This window comes from Dasypus novemcinctus, chromosome 6, assembly GCF_030445035.2.
Source record: "Dasypus novemcinctus isolate mDasNov1 chromosome 6, mDasNov1.1.hap2, whole genome shotgun sequence".
NCBI classification, from domain to species: Eukaryota; Metazoa; Chordata; class Mammalia; order Cingulata; family Dasypodidae; genus Dasypus; species Dasypus novemcinctus.
In genome coordinates, this window is record NC_080678.1 from 23893441 (window position 1) to 23912568 (window position 19128).

Here is a 19128-nt window from a genome sequence, read left to right on the forward strand (position 1 = left end):
AACACAAAGGCTATCAGGATGCCATATGCATAGTAAGCGCTCAATGAAGATTAGCTATCGTTGCATAATCTGTAGTTTTCATATTTAATTATAAATGGGGTTATTTTATAACGGATGTCCCTTGCCAAAAAAAACCACAACAAACCCCAGCAAATTCAAACACACTCATAATCTCACTATCCAGAAAGTGTTAACATTATAGTGTTCTTCCTTTTCCTTTCTTCATATATATTTTGATTATTTCATACTTACTATATCATAACCAGCTTTTCCACTTCTTAAACATCTTTCCATGTTTTTATCTACTATATAATGTTCTAATGGACTTAACCTGCAATTGTCAAGCATTAAGCTGACTTTCGATTTTAATAAGGCTAATTAGGTATCTGTGCTTTTGCCCAAAGACTTTTTTTTTTAAGATTTCTCTCCCCTCCCCACCCCCACCCCGGTTGTCTGTTCTGTGACTATTTGCTGCGTCTTCTTTCTTTGCCTGCCTCTGTTGTTGTCAGCTCTCTGTGTCTCTTTTTGTTGTGTCATCTTGTGTCAGCTCTCCGTGTGTGTGGCGCCATTCCTGGGCAGGCTGCACTTTCTTTCACGCTGGGTGGCTCTCCTTACGGGGCACGCTCCTTGCGCGTGGGGCTCCCCTACGCGGGGGACACCCGTGTGGCAGGGCACTCCTTGCGCGCATCAGCACTGCGCATATGGGCCAGCTCCACACGGGTCAAGGAGGCCCGGGGTTTGAACCCCGGACCTCCCATGTGGTAGACGGACGCCCTAAACACTGGGCCAAGTCCGCTTCCCCCAAAGACTTTTTTGGAATAAATTGTGAGATAAGTTTCTAGGCTTTAGGTTATAACACATCTTAAATTCCCCTCCAGGTAGCAGTCCCCCTCCCCAATTATTCTTTGAAATGTCAATCTGATAATTTTCTTACACCTTTCCTTTTAGAAAGATTCTAGAAATGCTGCTTTTCAGCCTATTTCTCAACTGGTTTCCAATCCTCCCAACAATGAGACCTTCCAGCAAAAATGGTCCACGGTGAACTTAATGTTGCAGACCTCAAGATGGGAAGGGGAGCTCATTTTTCACTTCATTCATTCCTCCCAGTAACATTTATTGGGCATCCATAGAAACAGGGCCACACCAGAGCTTCAGAAGTAATGTACCAGCACTTAACCTTGCCTGGAAGTCTAAATGCTGGGGAGAGAGGTGGTCTCTACCTCTACATCAGCACCATCCCACAGAAATGTAAAGAAAGCTATGTAATCTTAAGTGTTCTAATAGCCACATAAAAAGCAAAAACAAACAGGTTAACTTAATATTTAGCCCTATGTATCCAAAGTAGTGTCATTTCTACATGAAATCAATCTAAAACAAATTAATGAGTCTTTACATTTTTTGGTGCTGTCGTCAAAATCCTGCATGCATTTTAGACTTATAGCACATCGCAATTTAGACTAGCCACACTTTAAGTGCTCAACAGCCTCATGTGGGAAATAGACTCACTCTCGACAGACATGGGGGCAGATGCTGGGAAAAGAGAAATTCCACAGCTGGCAGCTCTCCCTTCACCCTTCGCTGGTTGTTAAATATTTACCAGCAAAACCTTTGCCTCATCAGTTTACTTTGGAGAAGCCAAAATTCAATTCTGGATGTTCCTGACAGTTTTATGTCTTTCATTGTATTTCACATTTTCATTCCATGATTAAGAAGAGCAAAAATGTAAATATTGGTGGAGATATGAGCTGGTTGAAATGCCTTCACAAAGTGTAGCAGTCCATCCAGAAGCTTATCAGGTCTTACCATCAGATGTGGACGTGGGGAGGACGGGATGGCAGGCAGCTCAGCCCCTGGAGAGTGGTGAGTGGGAGCCCAACAGGGTTTCTCATAAGCAGAGAACCTGGGCACTTTTGTCCATAACCACCGTTCCTTTGTGAAGCTTTATGGGAATTAAAAAGAAAAAAAAGGATCATCATCCCCAAGAGCTTGTGAGCTCCTTGCTTCCAAGGACTCTGCCTTATTCACTTTGTGGCCCTAGGGCCTAGCAACTGTCCTTTTAAAACATGTTGAATTCACAAATCATCCTGTGCCATGTTTCTCAGTTGTAAATACACAAGGCTCATAGAACACTTTGAATTCTGTGTAGAAAAATGGAGACTTCAGCACTCGGCAATGCACAGCGGGAGGCACCAGGGCCCTGGACGTGAGGAGGCCTGGGGTTCCCATCCAGCTCTCCTGCCTGCTAGCTTCGGGATGAAGAGAAGATACTTAACTTCCAGCAGCTCAGTTTCCTGATCAATAAAATTAAGGGTTGAAGGGAACAGTGGTTCCTAACCCTTTGAAACCCTAATTCAAATTCTTTGCATCCAGTCCCCAAATGATGAAGGCAGATGAAGCACACTTCAAAGAGAAAGGCCCAAAGAGGGTAGATATTGGAAACACCAAAATTGTAGAAGGCTCTAGATCTCACAGAGGAGCCCCTACACTGACACCTCCTGTACTGGTCTGCCAAGAGAGTGCCGATTCAAAGTACCAGAAATCGGTTGGCTTTTCTGAAGGGTATTTATTTGGGGTAAAAGCTTGCAGTTACAGGGCCCTAAAGCAGTGTTCTTAACCTCTTTTGTTTCATGGACCCCTTTCCAAGTCCTCACTATACTGTGTATTATTTAATAAATTTATCACTCCTGCACCAACACATACCCACAAAAATGTTATTTTTTTAAATTTGAACACACAGACCCATGGTTAAGAACCCCAGTCCTAAAGAGTCCAACTCAAGGTTGCTTTCTCACCAAAGTCAGTTGCCACATGTTGAAGCAACATAGTCGCTAATCTGTGACTTCAGCCTTCCCCTCTCGGCTTCCTCTCAGCAGCAGGCTGGCATAGGGCTTGTCTCTCAGGGCTTCCTCTTTCTCTGGGCATAGGGCCCATTTCTTTCCAGGCCTTCTTTATCAGTCTTGGCTCTCTTCCCAAGGTCAGATGCAAACTATTGGGTGAGCAACTCATCTCTCCCCAGGATCAAAAATGACAGAGCTCTCCCTCTCTCCCTGTATCTTCTTGTATGTCCATTTATATCGGCCCACAAAGAGGGCGATGGGGGGCCGTGGGGGGGGGGGGACAGGGAAGGGACTCAGCCCAAGTCACACCCTATCAAAGCCGAATCTTAACAGGTAATTTAATCAAGGGCCCCTTAACTGAATCCAATATAATCAAAAGTATCAAACCTGGAAGCAACAGATTAGTTTACAAACAAAATCTTGCTCTTTTTGGGATTCATAAAATAATCTCAAACTGCCATACTCTCCCTCTCATTTTTGAGAAATCAAACAATAGTAAATGCAAAGAAACCATGCCTGAAGAAACAAAGATCCTGATTCTTAAGTGCCCCTTGGGCAGAAAACTAAACCAGAGCAAGTACTATGGAGCTAAGGGCAATGACGGAGAACCAGTCGTAGGAGAGAGACGTGAAACTTAGGAAAGCTGCCATCCCAAAGCTGAAAAGCCTCTAAAGTTCAGAGTAGGTAACAACTGTTCTAAGAACTAAAACAGACATTCCAACTTCTCAAAGAGGTGTGAAGAATTATCTAACTAGATTTGCCTTTGAGGAATCCAATGCTTTCTGGCTGAATCAAGTAAACACGGAACGTCTGCCAAGGCAGAGGCATTAATCAGCCAACATCCAAGCCTACGTGTGCTCTACCTCACATCATGAATGCTTCTGTGCTGCTCCCCATCTTCCTGCCACATGACCAGCAATGTGGAGTTTTTCATTTTCACACACGTATGCTTTGGCTGAAGTATCTGTTGGCTGCACTTTGAGGGCTATGGGTGTGCCGCCGATGGAGGAGCAGAGGCCCCTGTTGCTGTCTCCCGTGACAGGAGCAGGTGAACCTTCTCTTTAAAAGATTATCACCAGGGGAGCCATGTAGCTCAGCGTTTGAGGGCCTGCCTCTTATGTATTGAGGTCCTGGGTTCATTTTCAGTACCTCCTGGGGGGGGGGGGAAGGGGGAAGGTCATCACCACATGGGTTTAAAAATGGCATCAACTTGGGGTCCTTAATTGGTATCTTGAACCTGCTGGGTAAATTGAAATGGCTGTAACTGGGCAGCTGAAACCTGTTAAAACCAGTTTTGGTTATCGGAAACCTAATGCAGAGATGTGAGAAATTCCCTAGGCTAAGGAAGTCACACCTCAGCGCCACAGTGTCACTTTAACAATATTCAGAAAAATGTGCCCAATATTCCCAAGCAGGTTTGCTGGGGGCAACTAAGTGTGTCTTTATTGGTGACTTCAAGTCTAAATCTAAAAAACTGTCACGTTTGGTGGGGAAATAATTTTGGATTCCACTGTAAGTTAAACTTTAATTGCATTAAATATAATAAACTTACCTTGGAACCAAATATTGCTACTCCAGACATTATAGGTGGCCATTCCAAGCTTGTTTGTGCCTGAAGACGGACTTGATTCAAATGGTTTACGAATTTAGTAAAGTTACAGAACGTCCACCTTTAAGTTATTTGGCCCCAATTTTGTTTAGTTTCAGAAAAAAATAACTTTTTCCCTGTGTGTCCTTGAGGTGGCAGATGAAGAGAAGCATTACTCTGGTATCAGTGTCTGGGAGTATTCTTAAGTGTTCCTACTTTTTATTTGTATATTCCATCTGGCATGGTAGGAGTTATCTATACTTTCTACTCTTAAGTATGGGGAAGGACATTTTTGGACATTACCAACTAAGATAGGTGGATACCTACCTCTCATTTGGTTGGTTATCATCACTTCAAAACTATGATGCTCTTCTTCTCAAAACTCAAAGTGTATAGTGGGCATTGATTAATGAGAATTATTCTTGACTAGTGACCTGAAAACATTCAATGGGATACCCTTCCCTAATTTTAAGAACTTGTGATAGACATCAGATCAACTAATTTAAGCTCTCCTTAAACTTGTTTTATAGCTATTCTAAGGTTTATTACTCCACATTTCCCATCTTCTGCAGAAAGATACCAAAAATCCATAAATAAGAGATAGTCATAAATACATAATTACCTTTGGTTAAATATAATGCTTACTTAGCCTTCATGAATAGAACTCTTCTCACCCTTTGAGATGGTTACTGATTGTCCAAAATGGTTACACTTTTGTGTATAGCAGCATTTTGGTTTCATCAGATAGTAAGAAAAAGCAAGAATTGGACCTGATGACTTAAAATGCTTGACTATGGCAGACCCTCAAAATCTTAAGTAAAATGAGGGATTTTGGATTTAACTTTGTTCTTTGTCATGACGCTACTAAGGTTAATTTTGAAAAAGTGACACCCTCCTAAATACCTTAAGGAAAATTAAGTTAAAATGCTTACACTGAGCACTAGAACATTTGACTTTTCCCCCCTTTTCTTAATGCAAAATGTGCAGGTATTACACACACAGATGTAATATGTTTGGTATCGGTTTGTATTTTTCTTGAGATAAATGACATGGTTGCAAATTAATCTCAGAAATAAGTTCTATAGTTTTCCATTGCACTTGAAATAGTAACTTAATAGTATATATACACAAGTAAGACTACTGTGGTAGTGTATGTCCAAAGTCCTTATTTTATTCCTTTTATGGTTTAAACAGATTTGAAGTATTCATATTTGATTTTTGCTTCCTTTGAAAATTTTACCAAGAATTAAAAAAAATTCAAACGTTTAAAGGATATGTGAGGTTTTTTCCATAGCCTACTTATTTTATATTGGCAATGTGTAGCAACTTCTGAAAAAAAGGGAGAAATTTGTTCCATATTCAGATAATTCCTAAGGTTGTCATTCTCCTTTTCTATTTTGGGGGAAATCTGATTAAATCATTTCTCTATTTGACAATTCTTAAAAGAATGATTTTCATAAAGTTATTCATAGTTTCTAAATACAACACAATGGTTTTGTTCAAGCAGTACAACTGTACCTAAAAAGGAAATTAGTTTCACAAGAATTTATGTTTGAGGAAAGGCTCTTGCAAATGCCAAAATGAAAGGATGTAAAACTAACCATAGAAATACTATCTTTGGTATTACCATCCCCAAACAAGACGATGACACATCACAAAACCCCTTTACAGTCCACTGGTCGATGGCCTCTGGAGTGAAAATTCATAGTTAGAATCATGGGTCTATACTACATCCCCTTGCTCTTTTTAAAAAAAATTTATATATATATATATATATATATATATATATATATAAATTTTATATATATATTTATATATATATCATTTAAAGATTTATCTCTCCCCCCCTCACAGTTGTCTGTTCTCTGTGTCTATTCGCTGCGTGTTTTTCTTTGTCCGCTTCTGTTGTTGTCAGTGGCATGGGAATCTGTGTTTCTTTTTGTTGTGTCATTTTGCTGTGTCAGCTCTCCCTGTGTGCAGCACCACTACTGGGCAGGCTGCACTTTTGCACTGGGCGACTCTCCTTACGGGGCTCACTCCTTGTGCGTGGGGCTCCCCTACGCGGGGGACACCCCTGCATGGCAGGGCACTCCTTGCGCGCATCAGCACCATGCGTGGGCCAGCTCCACACCTGTCAAGGAGGCCCGGGGTTTGAACCGTGGCCCTCCCATGTGGTAGATGGACACCCTAACCACTGGGCCAAGTCCGCTTCCCCCCTTGCTCTCTTATGGCCTTTTTTCCCCCCTTAGAATAATCAGAACACAGACTTTATTAATAACTTCACTGTTTAGTATTAAGCATTAAATGGAAGTGATTTTAAACTTTTTGGTGAGTTCAACTTGATTTTGGTTGTGCCAAGTGAAAAAAATTAGAGATTTGTATTCCAGTAGAATGCAAGAACATTGTTAAAGGTGCATAAAACATTTTTCTGTTTTCCTTTCAACTCAGTTGCATTATTTTTCAAGCAACTTATAAACTGCCAGAAAAATCTTTTTGCCTTCCCCTTCTACAGCTGAATACCAACTCCATTCTTTTCAGTAGTATTAAGTCAACATGTTTATCAGGCATCTTGCAGTTGTCACCAAATGCTTTAGTTTTCTTACACTGGACACAAATTACATTCAGTTATTTCATGGATGAAGTGCAACAAATCATCTTTATTGTAGAAGAACTACGAGGGAATAATAAAACACAAACCCCTAAGTTGCTGTAAACACAAACAATAAACAGTCCTCTGGGTAAGCCTCCTGCAGCATTTTAGCTAAATGAAGAACTTTTTTTGTTTTGTTTTGTTTTTGAGGTACTGGGATGGGGGATTGAACCAGGGTGTTGTACGTGGGAAGCTGGCCGTCAACCACCAAGCCACAATGGCTGCCCTAAGTTGATTTTTTCATTTGTTTGCTTGTTTTTGTTTTGTTTTGTTTTTAGGAGGCACCGGGAACCGAACGCAGGCCTCCCATGTGGGAAGCAGGTGCTCAACTGCTTGAGCCACATCTGCTCCCCAAAGAACTTTTTACATGAAGAAAAATTCCACTTCATCTATCAGATTAGTTGGCATATATTATCCAAAAAAGCAAAAAAGTCTTTAAGGGTCAACTTGGAGTTGGTGACCACATCTTCTTTCTTAGTATGACACTTAAATCATGGAAAAATTTGCAAATAGAAACTTGAAATTCTAAGCAGTAACCATTTTGTGAAGTGGCTGCAGATCTGTAACGGCATGGATGGCAGGAGAAGAAAAATGGCAGATCCTCTGCTAGTGGCATAGTCAAGTGCTCCACAACAGACTCTGCCCAAAGGCCTTTAAAGGAAAAATCATCCCATTCAGATACAGAGAAAGCAGCTGATGACTCCAGAGTGGATAGGGAAAGAGCTGATACCATATGGAGCAAAAAGCCAAATCATTATTATGTGGAAGAGGCAGATAATGACCAGGAGAATGAGAGAAGGGCATTATTTTATTATGAAATATTTCAACCATACAGAAAAGTCCAGAAAATAAAACTCATGTATCCACCAATTAGCTATATCAGTATTAACATGAAGACATATTTTTCTAAACCTTTAAGTAATAAAAAATTACATACACAGTTGAAAGCCCCTATGTACTCCTTTCCAATATTCTAATGAATTTAGTATTTTTATATGCAAGACTCTTTTATGCAAGATCCTTTTTGGGGGAGAAGGCATACTTACAGGGAAAAAATAAAACCAAACAACCTAAAAGACAGGTAGTAGGCAAGCAAAATGGAGGGATGAAAGGAATTCACTAAAGAAAAAGAAGATGAAGGGTTCTAACAAACCAAACACAAGATGCTGGACTTTCTCTCCTAAGTCTAGCCTTTGCTGTTTCCTTTGGCATAAATGTTTATCTCCAAAAGACACTGATTCTGAAAGAGAAAAATCAACTATCATTATGCCTTATATAAAAACTCAATCAATATGGTCCTTAATTTCTACTTGAAGTACAAGCAAAGCATATGTTCACTTTTCATTGAAATTACACATTTAAGTAAAACCTGTCAGTTAAAAAAATTACAACAGTGCTATATATTTATTACAGCTATTTGTACTCCCCTTTACAAATATAAAATAACAGCTGCTTGTACTTCCATCAAACATAAAAAATATTTATTTATTAATGTGTGTTGGCAGGTATTTTTCACTTTGAACAATAGAATATAGAAAGTTTTATTTTCTCACCACCAGAGCACTTCTATTTTAGCAACTTTATAATTAGATTAACAAGTTTCTGCAGTGATGATGAAACATTTAAGTAAATATTAAGCATATTTTCTCTAGCTCTAGGAAGAATGAGTGAAAGGAGAGAGTAAATACTCAACTGTAGTTTTACCACAATGACCAGCAGTATGGTAAGCAACCATGGATGTAACTTTTTCTAATAATATAGCCACTTAGTTTCATGCCCCTATAGACTTTGTCTAATCTAAAAAGATACTGTAGCACAGTATACAAGCAGCAGCAAGGGCAGTACAGAGAACTAAGTTTTCAATCAGAACTTTCTGTTCTGTGTGATTCTGGGCAAGCCATTTAACCTAAAAATGGGGATTACTTAAAACTTTTCAAGGGTGTTATGAAGACTAAATATGTGACAAGATGTGAAACTGTTTTGTAAATAAGGTATGAGCCAATGTAGATATGCATGTATCTCTGCAGGAGGGGAAGGCCAGCTCAATTACTCTGCTTCAAATAAGGTGTTTTTTGTTTTATTTTTAAAGCTACTAAGCCCTATCTTCAATCTACCTGGAACCAAAAGAAAATAAAGGTTTCATATGAAGTTGTGTGTGTACCCACTTTCAATGTCCTTAAAAAAAAGGCATATTACACAGATAGAAAGATAAAAGTATATACAAGTTAACAACTTGATTAAAAATTTATGGTGATTTGGTGCTAGAACATCCAGAAGTTGTATCATTGCCTGTACCTTAATCTTTTAAGTTAAAATTTCCACCAAATTTAAGATTTTAAACACAAGTACACAAAACAGCAATAACTGAAGGACTGAAAGTTCTAATTGCAACTATAGTCAGCATTAAAATAACCCATATTTTGTAAATGAAATAAGTCATGAGAATCGAAACTGTTGATCTTGCATTAATGACATTCTTAGAACTCAGCTGTACTTTCTTAAAACAAAAACAAAACGGCAATACATTACCATATACAGAATATGTTTGTACACAGTAGGTTCCTACTTGAAAGTTACCATGTTCCTGGAGACCAACAAAGTGAGCAATACAACCACTGGAGCTACTTCCAAACAGTCCAATATAAATTGTACTTTAGCCAACAAGGGTAAACACATTAAATAAATCAAAGTTCCTTTGCTTTTGGCTAGAATTATATTAATTTAAAGTGGTAAGAAGTACAATTTCATTTTGATCAGAAGTTCCAATTGGCTATTGATCACAAGTAATTTCTGAGGTCCATATTAGGACAAGGGACCCAGTGTGTAAAAGTGGGCAGCTATTAGTTTAAAATTCACCAACATGTTCTTCAAACACTAGAATCACCATAGCCTAAGAAGGGAGTATGGTGGTTGTTTTTTTTTGTTTTGTTTTTTTAATGAAATACACTATCAGTACAGCTCACTGTCCAAGTTTTGCCCCTTATAACCTCTTCATAAAAAGTGCTAAACATTTTTATAGGAATGTGAGCATTAATTTCAAATCTAGGCACATAGAACTGAGGCTAAGCTTTACTTTACAACAATTTTTTATTACTAAGATTGTAACGGTCGATTCAGGTAAGAATCATTAATGGATGTTTCATCAGTTAGATGAAAAATTGTTGGGGAACAAAATATTGAAAAATCTGTCAGATATCACCTTAATTTCTTTTGAAAAACATCAAACCTATAGAAAAGTTATAAAAGTAGTACAATGAAAATCCTTATTCTCTTTACCTGGATTCACCAATTGTTAATGTTTTGCCATATTTGCTATATCTTTTTCTATATATACATATGTATATATATTTTTCTGAAGCATTAGAAAGTTAAAGACATCCTGGCACCCCTGAGCACTTCAATATGTACCTTCTTAGAACAAAGGCATTTTCCTGCATAACCACAGTATACTCATCAAGTTTATCATTACTACAATATACTCATTTATATATCCAGTCTATATTTCTCAATTGTCCTAATAATAATGCCGTTGTTATTTTCAATCAAGGGCCATGTATTGTATGTGGCTGTTAAGTGATTTAGATTGCTTTAATCTAGACGAGTTCTCCAGCCATGTATTTTCTTTCATAAAATTGACATGTTTGTGGGGACCAAGCCAACTGTCTTACAGAATGTCCCTACATTCAGCATACATGCAGCAGCATGACTGGACCTCACAGACATGGTGGTATTGGGAGAAAGAATACAGAAAGTTCAAAAATAGGCCCAAAATGTTGTTGAAGTTAGGATAGTGGTTACTTTTGGGGGAAGGGGATTTGTCTGTTTCCTCATCATCAGATTAAAGTTCAATACTTTGGAAAAATTACTACATATGTGGTGATATGTCTTTTTCAGTACATCACATCAGGAGGCAAAGATGTCAGTTTGTCCTACTACTAGTGAAGTTGAATTTGACCATTCACTTAAGTGGTGTGTCACAACAATTTTCACAAGTTCCCCTACACATCAATAACATGAGCATTTTCAAAATCAAACAACAAAAAGTACAGATTATTGCAACCTTAACACCCCTGGACTCAACTCCTTTAGCAATGCCAAAGGAAGTCTTATCAAATAAAATGAAGAAGACCTGCAAAAACATTACAACCAAACTTTGGATTACTAGATCACAACATAAAGTACAACCTTACAACAGGTATCACTCAATTAGATCCATCCTGACAATATGACTGGAGATAGTCTTACTGGTAGTTACGGAAGTGGCAAATACATCAAATTTAACTTACTTGTTAACTTTTTAACAGTTTTTTCATTTCAATATATTTGTTCTGATTGGTTGGGTTGTTTAAGAGGAAGAGAAGAATCTGTTCATGTTTCTGAACCTGTGGGGGAAAAGAAATGGCATTATTTAACTTCTAAAAATATTAGGAGTATGATATCATTTAAAGGAAATTTAACCCACTTGTTTCTGTAACTCTAGGCAGCAGCAATTCATCCTGCAAGTTTTTTCTAAAAAAACAAAACAAACACAAGAGGCCATTAAATAACATATAAGTAACAAAAAACAAAACACTTAAGAGTCTCAACATATACAGATCTGTCCCTCAAGTATGGGTTTCAACTACAAATGACTCAGCTTATTAATTTTTCATTTGGGCTTTGATGTTACCTACCTACAATGCTCTGGACTTTACCCAAATTAACATCCTCTCTCATTTCTAAGGAATAGGTCTTTTGCCTATCCTATGTGGGGACTTTTTGGTTGAGGGGAGGTATACAAAAAAAGAAAGAAACACTAGTAAGATCCAGTCTCTAATGAGTCTCTCACTTTCATCAGGATCAAAAGTAAGCTGGAAGGGAAGCAGATGTGGCTCAACTGATAGAGCGTTTGCCTACAATATAGGAGGTCCAGGGTTCAAACCCATGGCCTCCTGGCCTATGCAGTGAGCTGGCCTATGCGTAGTGCTGCTGCATGCACAGAGTGCCATGCCACGCAGAGGTGTCCCCTGCAGAGGGGAGCCCCACGCGCATGAAGTACACCCCACAAGGAGAGCCACCCTACGTGAAAAAAGCACAGCCCTCCCAGGAGTGGTGCTGCACACATGAAGGGCTGACTCAGCAAGAAGATACAACAAAAAGAGAGATACAAATTCCTGGTGCGGCAAAGAATGCAAGTGGACACAGAAAAACACACAGCAAATGGACACAAGATAGCAGACAACGGAGGAGGGCAGAGAGGGGAAGAAAGAGGGGGAGGGGAGAGAAATAAATAAAACTAGAGGGAAGTTGGAAGTAAGGCACCTGCAGAATGCCTACCATTTCTAACAACCATGCTGCTCAAGCCTGACCAAAGGAAACTCTGGACTAGGAGGCTTACTCCCACGGAGGCAGCAACATCGAGCAGAGTGCCACCACTCCATTTGTAGAGGAGTTGGAAGAGAGGGAAGTGGATGCAGGTAGTAAAGGAAGATCAGGTCGATTAAGTTGAATTACATCTGTTTATAAACCAAACTTGAAAAAATACCTTTATTTAAAGCACTTTGACTTTTAGATGTGATGTTTTTTGCCAGACCATACATCACCAGCTTATCAGCTATATTAACAGTCCCATTCTCTGTACACTTCTCAGCCGACACCTTATGGACATTCTTTACAATTCCTTTTACAGAAAGCATTACATACTGATTCAACATGAAATTTTTTAATAGTTGTATTATTAATTGAGAAGAGTTTCCATTCAATTCCACTAGTCCTGGTAAAAAAAAAAGTGAAAATTACAATTAAATCTTCAAGTCGACCCTTTAAATAATATTTAGATAAAGTATCAAATCTTAGGACAATAAGCAAAATGTATTCTGATTTTATTTGGGTTTAGATATGCTTTGATGTACTACTGCTGGCACATTCAGAAAAAAATTAAACAATAAATATTTACTGATCACCTACCATGTATGAAGCATCAATCTAGGACTAGAGGGCACAAAGCAGACAGACATTTCTGCTCTACCGGATATTCTAATGGGAGAAGTGAACAACAAATAAAGACAATTGCCCAGTTCTCCCTATGAGTCAAAACCAAAACAGACTCTGAGGCAGGCAGTGTGATACTGTCTGCCAGGACCTCTGGAAAAAGAAATCAGGAGTAACATGAAAAAGTTACTTTAGCATTTTAGTGTACTTTATTCAAATTTCAACTAAAGAGTCAAATATATATAGACAGTAAACATAGTAAGGTAGCCAAAAACGGTGTCATTTGAATGCTTCTACTCTAAATAGAGTGCTGTGGCAGCAGAAAGACCCCCCAGGAGAGGGATGAGAGGATGCCAGTTCATCTCCTGGCCCTGCCACTTACAACCCAAGGCAAAACAGAACAGTTTAACCTGGACGCTCTGAAACTATCTGTAAAACAAAGACAGACTAACTGAATACAGTTTTTGTGAGAATTAAAGAAAAAAATATGAAATTCCTTTGTAAATTCTACTTGATATTAAGAAATCTGGGCAGTTAAAGTTGAAATACCCTGATTTTGACTTAGCGATATCAAGGCAAACAGAGATAATAATCCTACAGACACCCAAATTGTAAAGTGACTTAAATGTCTACCTTCAAGTGAACATTTAATAATTTGGAAAGGAAGCTCCAAGTGGCTGGCGGTGATCGGCTGCACTCTAGAAAGAGGCAGAGTTTCAATGTTTCCATAGTCCGCATAGAGCACTTTCACATCAACATCTGATGCCCCCAGAACAATGGCACGATACCAGAAATCATCACCTGAAAACATGGTTGAATCTTAGGGGAGACGTTTTATTCCATGACCTCTCCCCACTTAAGGCAGTCATTCACAGTTGCATTTACATCACTTAAAATTTCAAGCCAAGATTTCTGTTTAAAGATTCCAGATTAAATATAAGCATTCACCTCTAATCTCTCCCAAATACTACTAAGACAATACTGAGATTAAAAAGAAAAAGTTACATAGCAAAAGCACAAGCAACAAAAGAAAAAGTAAATAAGTGGACTTCAACAAAACTAAAAACTTTTGTGCATCAAAGGACTCTATCATGAAAGTCAAAAGACAGCCTACAGAATGGGAGAAAGTATTTGGGAACTATATATCTGAAAAAGGTTTAATATCCAGAATAATTAAGACATCCACATAGCTCAACAACAAAAAAGGACAAACAACCCACTTTTTAAAATGGGCAAAAGACTTGAGACATTTCTCCAAAGAATGAGAATAAGCACATGAAAAGAGGCTCAATATCATTAGCCATTGGGGAGATGCAAATCAAAACCACGAGACACCATTTCACAATCATCAAAATGATTACTTTAAAAAATCAGGAAATAAGTATTGGAGAGGATGTGGAGAAATACCAAAATGTCGTTCACATCATTCACAATCATCAAAATGATTACTTTAAAAAATCAGGAAATAAGTATTGGAGAGGATGTGGAGAAGTACCAAAATGTCGTTCATTGTTGGTAGGAATGTAAAATGGTACAGCTGCTATGGAAAATAGTTCGTTGGCAATCCCACTAATAAGTATATACCCAAAGAATTAAAAGCAAGGACTCAGTTCTAGAAGGGTTAGTGGAGATAAATCTCATTTCTTGCTGACTGTAATTCAGTAAGCTTATTTATAGGTGAAATTTATCTTGAGATGAATAGCTAGTCTACATGGTTATGGATGGTTACAGGAAGATTTTGAGAGCCTTTTCCAAACTGAAAGATTACAGTGTAAATGACTGATTCCAGGAAACCAATAAATAGAAATCTAGGAGTTGATGTTAATAAGAAAAAAGTAACTTTACAACAGAAAAAACTGGCAAATGCCACCTCAGTTTGTAGTAATCTATACTAATGAAGATTTGTTTACTGAATGATGTACTTATTACTCTCTGTTAAAGTAACAAAGTTTCTTAAATGACTGTTGTGTTTTGACTGGAAGGATATAAAATTCCTTTTGAGATAATTGATGTATATATAAAGAACAGAGTCTGTTTCTTATTAAAATAGTTTCACACATTAGAAAAAATAAAAATAAAAGTAAAAGCAAGGACTCAAACAGATATTTGCACACCAATGTTCATAGTGGCATTATCCACAACTGCTGAAAGACAGAAGCAAATCAAGTGTCCATCAACAGACGAATGGATAAACAAAACGTGCTTTATACATGTAATAAAGAATTATTCAGCCTTAAAAAGGAATAAAGTTCTGATACCTGTGAGAACATGGAAGAATACTGAAGACATCATGTTGACTGAAATAAGGCTGTCAGAAAAGAACAAATATTGTATGATCTCCCTGATACATAATAATTAAGAATAAGCAAATTCAAAGCGTTAGGAACTAGTAGGTTAGCAGGGATTGGAATGGGGGTAGAGAAAAGGGAGTTAATGCTTAATTGGTACAGAGTTTCTGTTTGGGGTGATGGAAAAGTTTTTGTAAGGGATGGTGTTGATATTAGCAAAATATTGTGGATATAATTAATTCCACCGAATTACACATTTGAATGTAGTAAAAAGGGAGAAAGGTTAGGCTGTATAAATGTTATTAGAATAAAAAAAATTTAACTGTATAAGATAAACAGTAAACCCTAATGTAAAGTATAGATTATAATTATGGTTTCATCAACTATAATAAAGGTATCATATTAATGCAAAGTGTTACTAGGGAAAACTATGTGTGCAGGGGAATAGGAGAGATAATATAGGAACTCTATTTTCTGCATTTTTTTTGTAAACCTACAACTTCTCTAATAAAAAACAGATTTAGAAAACAAAGCTTTTATCTAAAAATGAAAAAAAAGGGCATAAACCACAAGGATAGAGAACAAGATAGAAGATGATGTAATTTTGGTAGGTGAGAAGTAGATGCCTGAATGAAATGATTTCGCCAAGGTAGCAGAACAAGAGCTGGCCATGGGGGAAGCCAACCAACCAATAATACCCAAAATTGGTGCCATCCATTCACAAGTAGAGACAAAATAAAGCTGCAAATGAGGAAATAAATTTCCTGAAAATGAAGAAAATATAGGAAGTAATGAGTTATTTCCAAGATATCTGAATAGACTTTGGTTTATAAACTCATTTACATATAATTTCTATTTTTAAAGGTGTTAAAGAGCATGATCAGTTTTATGTTCACATGTTCTAATGAAATTAGAAGCCCACCTCTGCCCCTTCCAGACAACTGCTCCTACCCAAACAAAGAAGACTAGAAGTTTCATCTCCAGAGATGGTGAACCAGAGTGACCATGACCTGGGAACATGTGGCAAAGCAAAGGAAGAAGAGTTTACCAAAAGCATTGTCAGGCAAACTATGCACTCCAGACAGGGGATAACCATCCCACGTGAAAGCACCGCAAGATACTGACACATCAGGAGTCTCCAATGAAATCGCAGAGTCATATCACCCTACACTGAAGGCCACGAATGGACAAGCAATGTCTACAAACAAAGAATTTCTTAGGGTCCCATTTTAAATAATCAAAAGATCACCAGATATTTGATGCAAGCCTCTAACATGAACAAGGAGACCAAAAAGAATAGGGACTCAAAGAAACCAAGGAAGAAAAAGGCAACAAAAATTAAAAGAACGATATTAATATCCTTGGAGAAATGACATACCATCTCTGAAACAAGAACAAGATGGTATTAAGAAGAAAAAAAAAATTCAAGAGAAGATCGATGTTGTAGCAGTTTGATATGGTTATGAATCCCAAAAATAGATATTGGATTATGTTTGTAATCTGATCTGTACCTGGGCATGACTAAGTTATGATTAGGGCGTTGAGTCCCCACCTCTTGGTGGGTGAGGACTTAAAGAAAGAAGCCATAGGGAAACAGACTTGGCCCAGTGGTTAGGGCATCCGTCTACCACATGGGAGGTCCGTGGTTCAAACCCTGGGCCTCCTTGACCTGTGTGGAGCTGGCCCATGCGCAGTGCTGATGCACGCAAGGGGTGCCCTGACATGCAGGGGTGTCCCCCACGTAGGGGAGCTCCACGCGCAAGGAGTGCGCCTGTAAGGAGAGCTGCCCAGCACGAAAGAAAGTGCAGCCTGCCCAGGAATGGCGCCGCCCACACTTCCCATGCCGCTGATGACAACAGAAGCGGACAAAGAAACAAGACGCAGCAAACAGACACAGAGAACAGACAACCGGGGAAGGGGGGAATTAAATAAATAAATAAATCTTAAAAAAAAAAAAAAAGAAAAAGGCATAGCGAAGAACAGTGGTGAGGGCTTTCAATGTTGGAGTTTTGATGTTGGAGTTTGATGTTGAAGCTGGAGCCCCAGGGAGAGAAACAGAACCATTAAACTGATAGTCTACAGCTGACCTTGTGGAGTAAACAGAGGAGCTGAGCCCAGAGAAACCCAGAAAGCCTGAACCCTCAAAAACATCAGCAGCCATCTTGCTCCAACATGTAAAAACAGACCTTGGTGAGGGAAGTAACTTATGCTTTATGGCCCGGTATCTGTAAGCTCCTACCCCAAATAAATACACTTTATAAAAACCAACTCATTTCTGGTATTTTGCATCAGCACCCCTTTGGCTGATACAAATGGTAAAACAGGAAATCTCCTTAAAAACAAAACAAACAAGATGAAAGAAGAAATTTAGTAGATGAGTTGAAGTCTAACATTAGAATACTTAAGAATTCTTAAAAGAGAACAGAAACAAAAGAAAGGAATAAAAAAATTAATTCAGGAAAATTTCTCAGAACTGAAGCTCATGACTTTCTATACCAAAGGGCCCACAAATGAATTCCCAGCACAACAGTGGAAAAGAAACTGACACTGAGTCACATCATAAATTTCAAAGCACAGGAGATGAAGAGGATACTAAAAGTTCTAGAAAGAAAAAACAAAACAAAACATGCACAAAGACTGGAGACTCTGAATGGCACCTATCTTTTGGCCAGCAACACCAACAGCTAAAAGAAAGGATTGTCATCAAATTATCAAAGGGAGGACAAAATTTGGTCAACAGACTATGAGCATTTTAAGCACAGTTAAACTGCCACAGCAATCCACAGTTGGAAGAGGACAACGAAAATGGCTCACTCACAAATTCCTGGTACATATGGACATTCTTTAAGATGCCTGAAGGGCAGTATGTTCCCAGAACTTACAAAACAAGTTACATCCCTTGACTAGGGAATTCCATTACTGAGAATTCTTCTTAAAGTACTTATAGTCAGTAACGAAAATTTTTGCCCAGGAATATTCACTGTATTATTTATATTTGCAAGATAGTCAACATGAAATATTAAACAACAGAGAATGCCAATGTATACCTAATTCAATGAGTCTGACTCGCTGAAGCATTTCATTCTTCTTTTAGTACATACACACAAAGAGCTCTAAAAAATAAATGCAATCTCTCTCCATAAAAAATATAACATTAAGGACCCACCACAGCAGAGGGTCATTTATAGTTGATTATCCAGAAGTACTGACAGATTTGTAGACATCTATCCTTGCCTAAGTCCAATCTATGGCTTAAGAAGAGAAAAGCTGAATGATCTCAACACATGAATTCAACCCACAACCTTGCCTTTCTTAATTTCTTCTAACCAAATGAAAAGCCATAGAAAATAAAATCTACATAATCTCATATAAAAGAAAACAGACAAGATAATTTACCTTTAACATAAAAGAACCTTACTTGTGTATTTGGCACAGCATGCATCTCCAATTCTTGGTCTATAAGATGGTTGACTTTTCTGGGCACTGCAATATTCTAACAATTCAGCTGTCAATATACACAGTTTTTCCTGATCTTCTATAATATATTGAAGTAATTTTGTTAAGAAATTTCCAGTGCTATTATTTACAACAATATACCAAAAAATGTCAAGTCTAATCAATTAAAGAACCCTTTGTAAATTGAAATATACATTTATATTTTTAAAATAAATATACCATTACGGGTTAACTTTTGCATAAGGGATACAATACTGAAGAATATATGAGTAAAGCTTCTGGTATGCCAGAGAAATAGAGTGGTTATACATTGTATTCACTTTATGAAATTTATTAAGC

The 19128-nt window shown here is 37.9% G+C and overlaps 1 protein-coding gene across 1 annotated transcript in view; it reads right to left on the bottom strand.

Moving 5' to 3' along the window:
* Positions 1-7865: 7865 nt before the first annotated feature.
* TDRD1 (tudor domain containing 1) overlaps positions 7866-19128 on the bottom strand; it is an 84519-nt gene continuing 73256 nt past the window's right edge. The window contains exons 22-27 of the mRNA XM_058299480.1: positions 18752-18868; positions 13679-13846; positions 12600-12827; positions 11538-11584; positions 11362-11457; positions 7866-8315 (exon numbers count right to left, since the gene is read on the bottom strand). Coding sequence (XP_058155463.1) covers positions 11365-11457; positions 11538-11584; positions 12600-12827; positions 13679-13846; positions 18752-18868 — 653 coding nt within the window. The 3' untranslated portion in view covers positions 7866-8315; positions 11362-11364. The remainder of the gene's footprint in view (positions 8316-11361; positions 11458-11537; positions 11585-12599; positions 12828-13678; positions 13847-18751; positions 18869-19128) is intronic.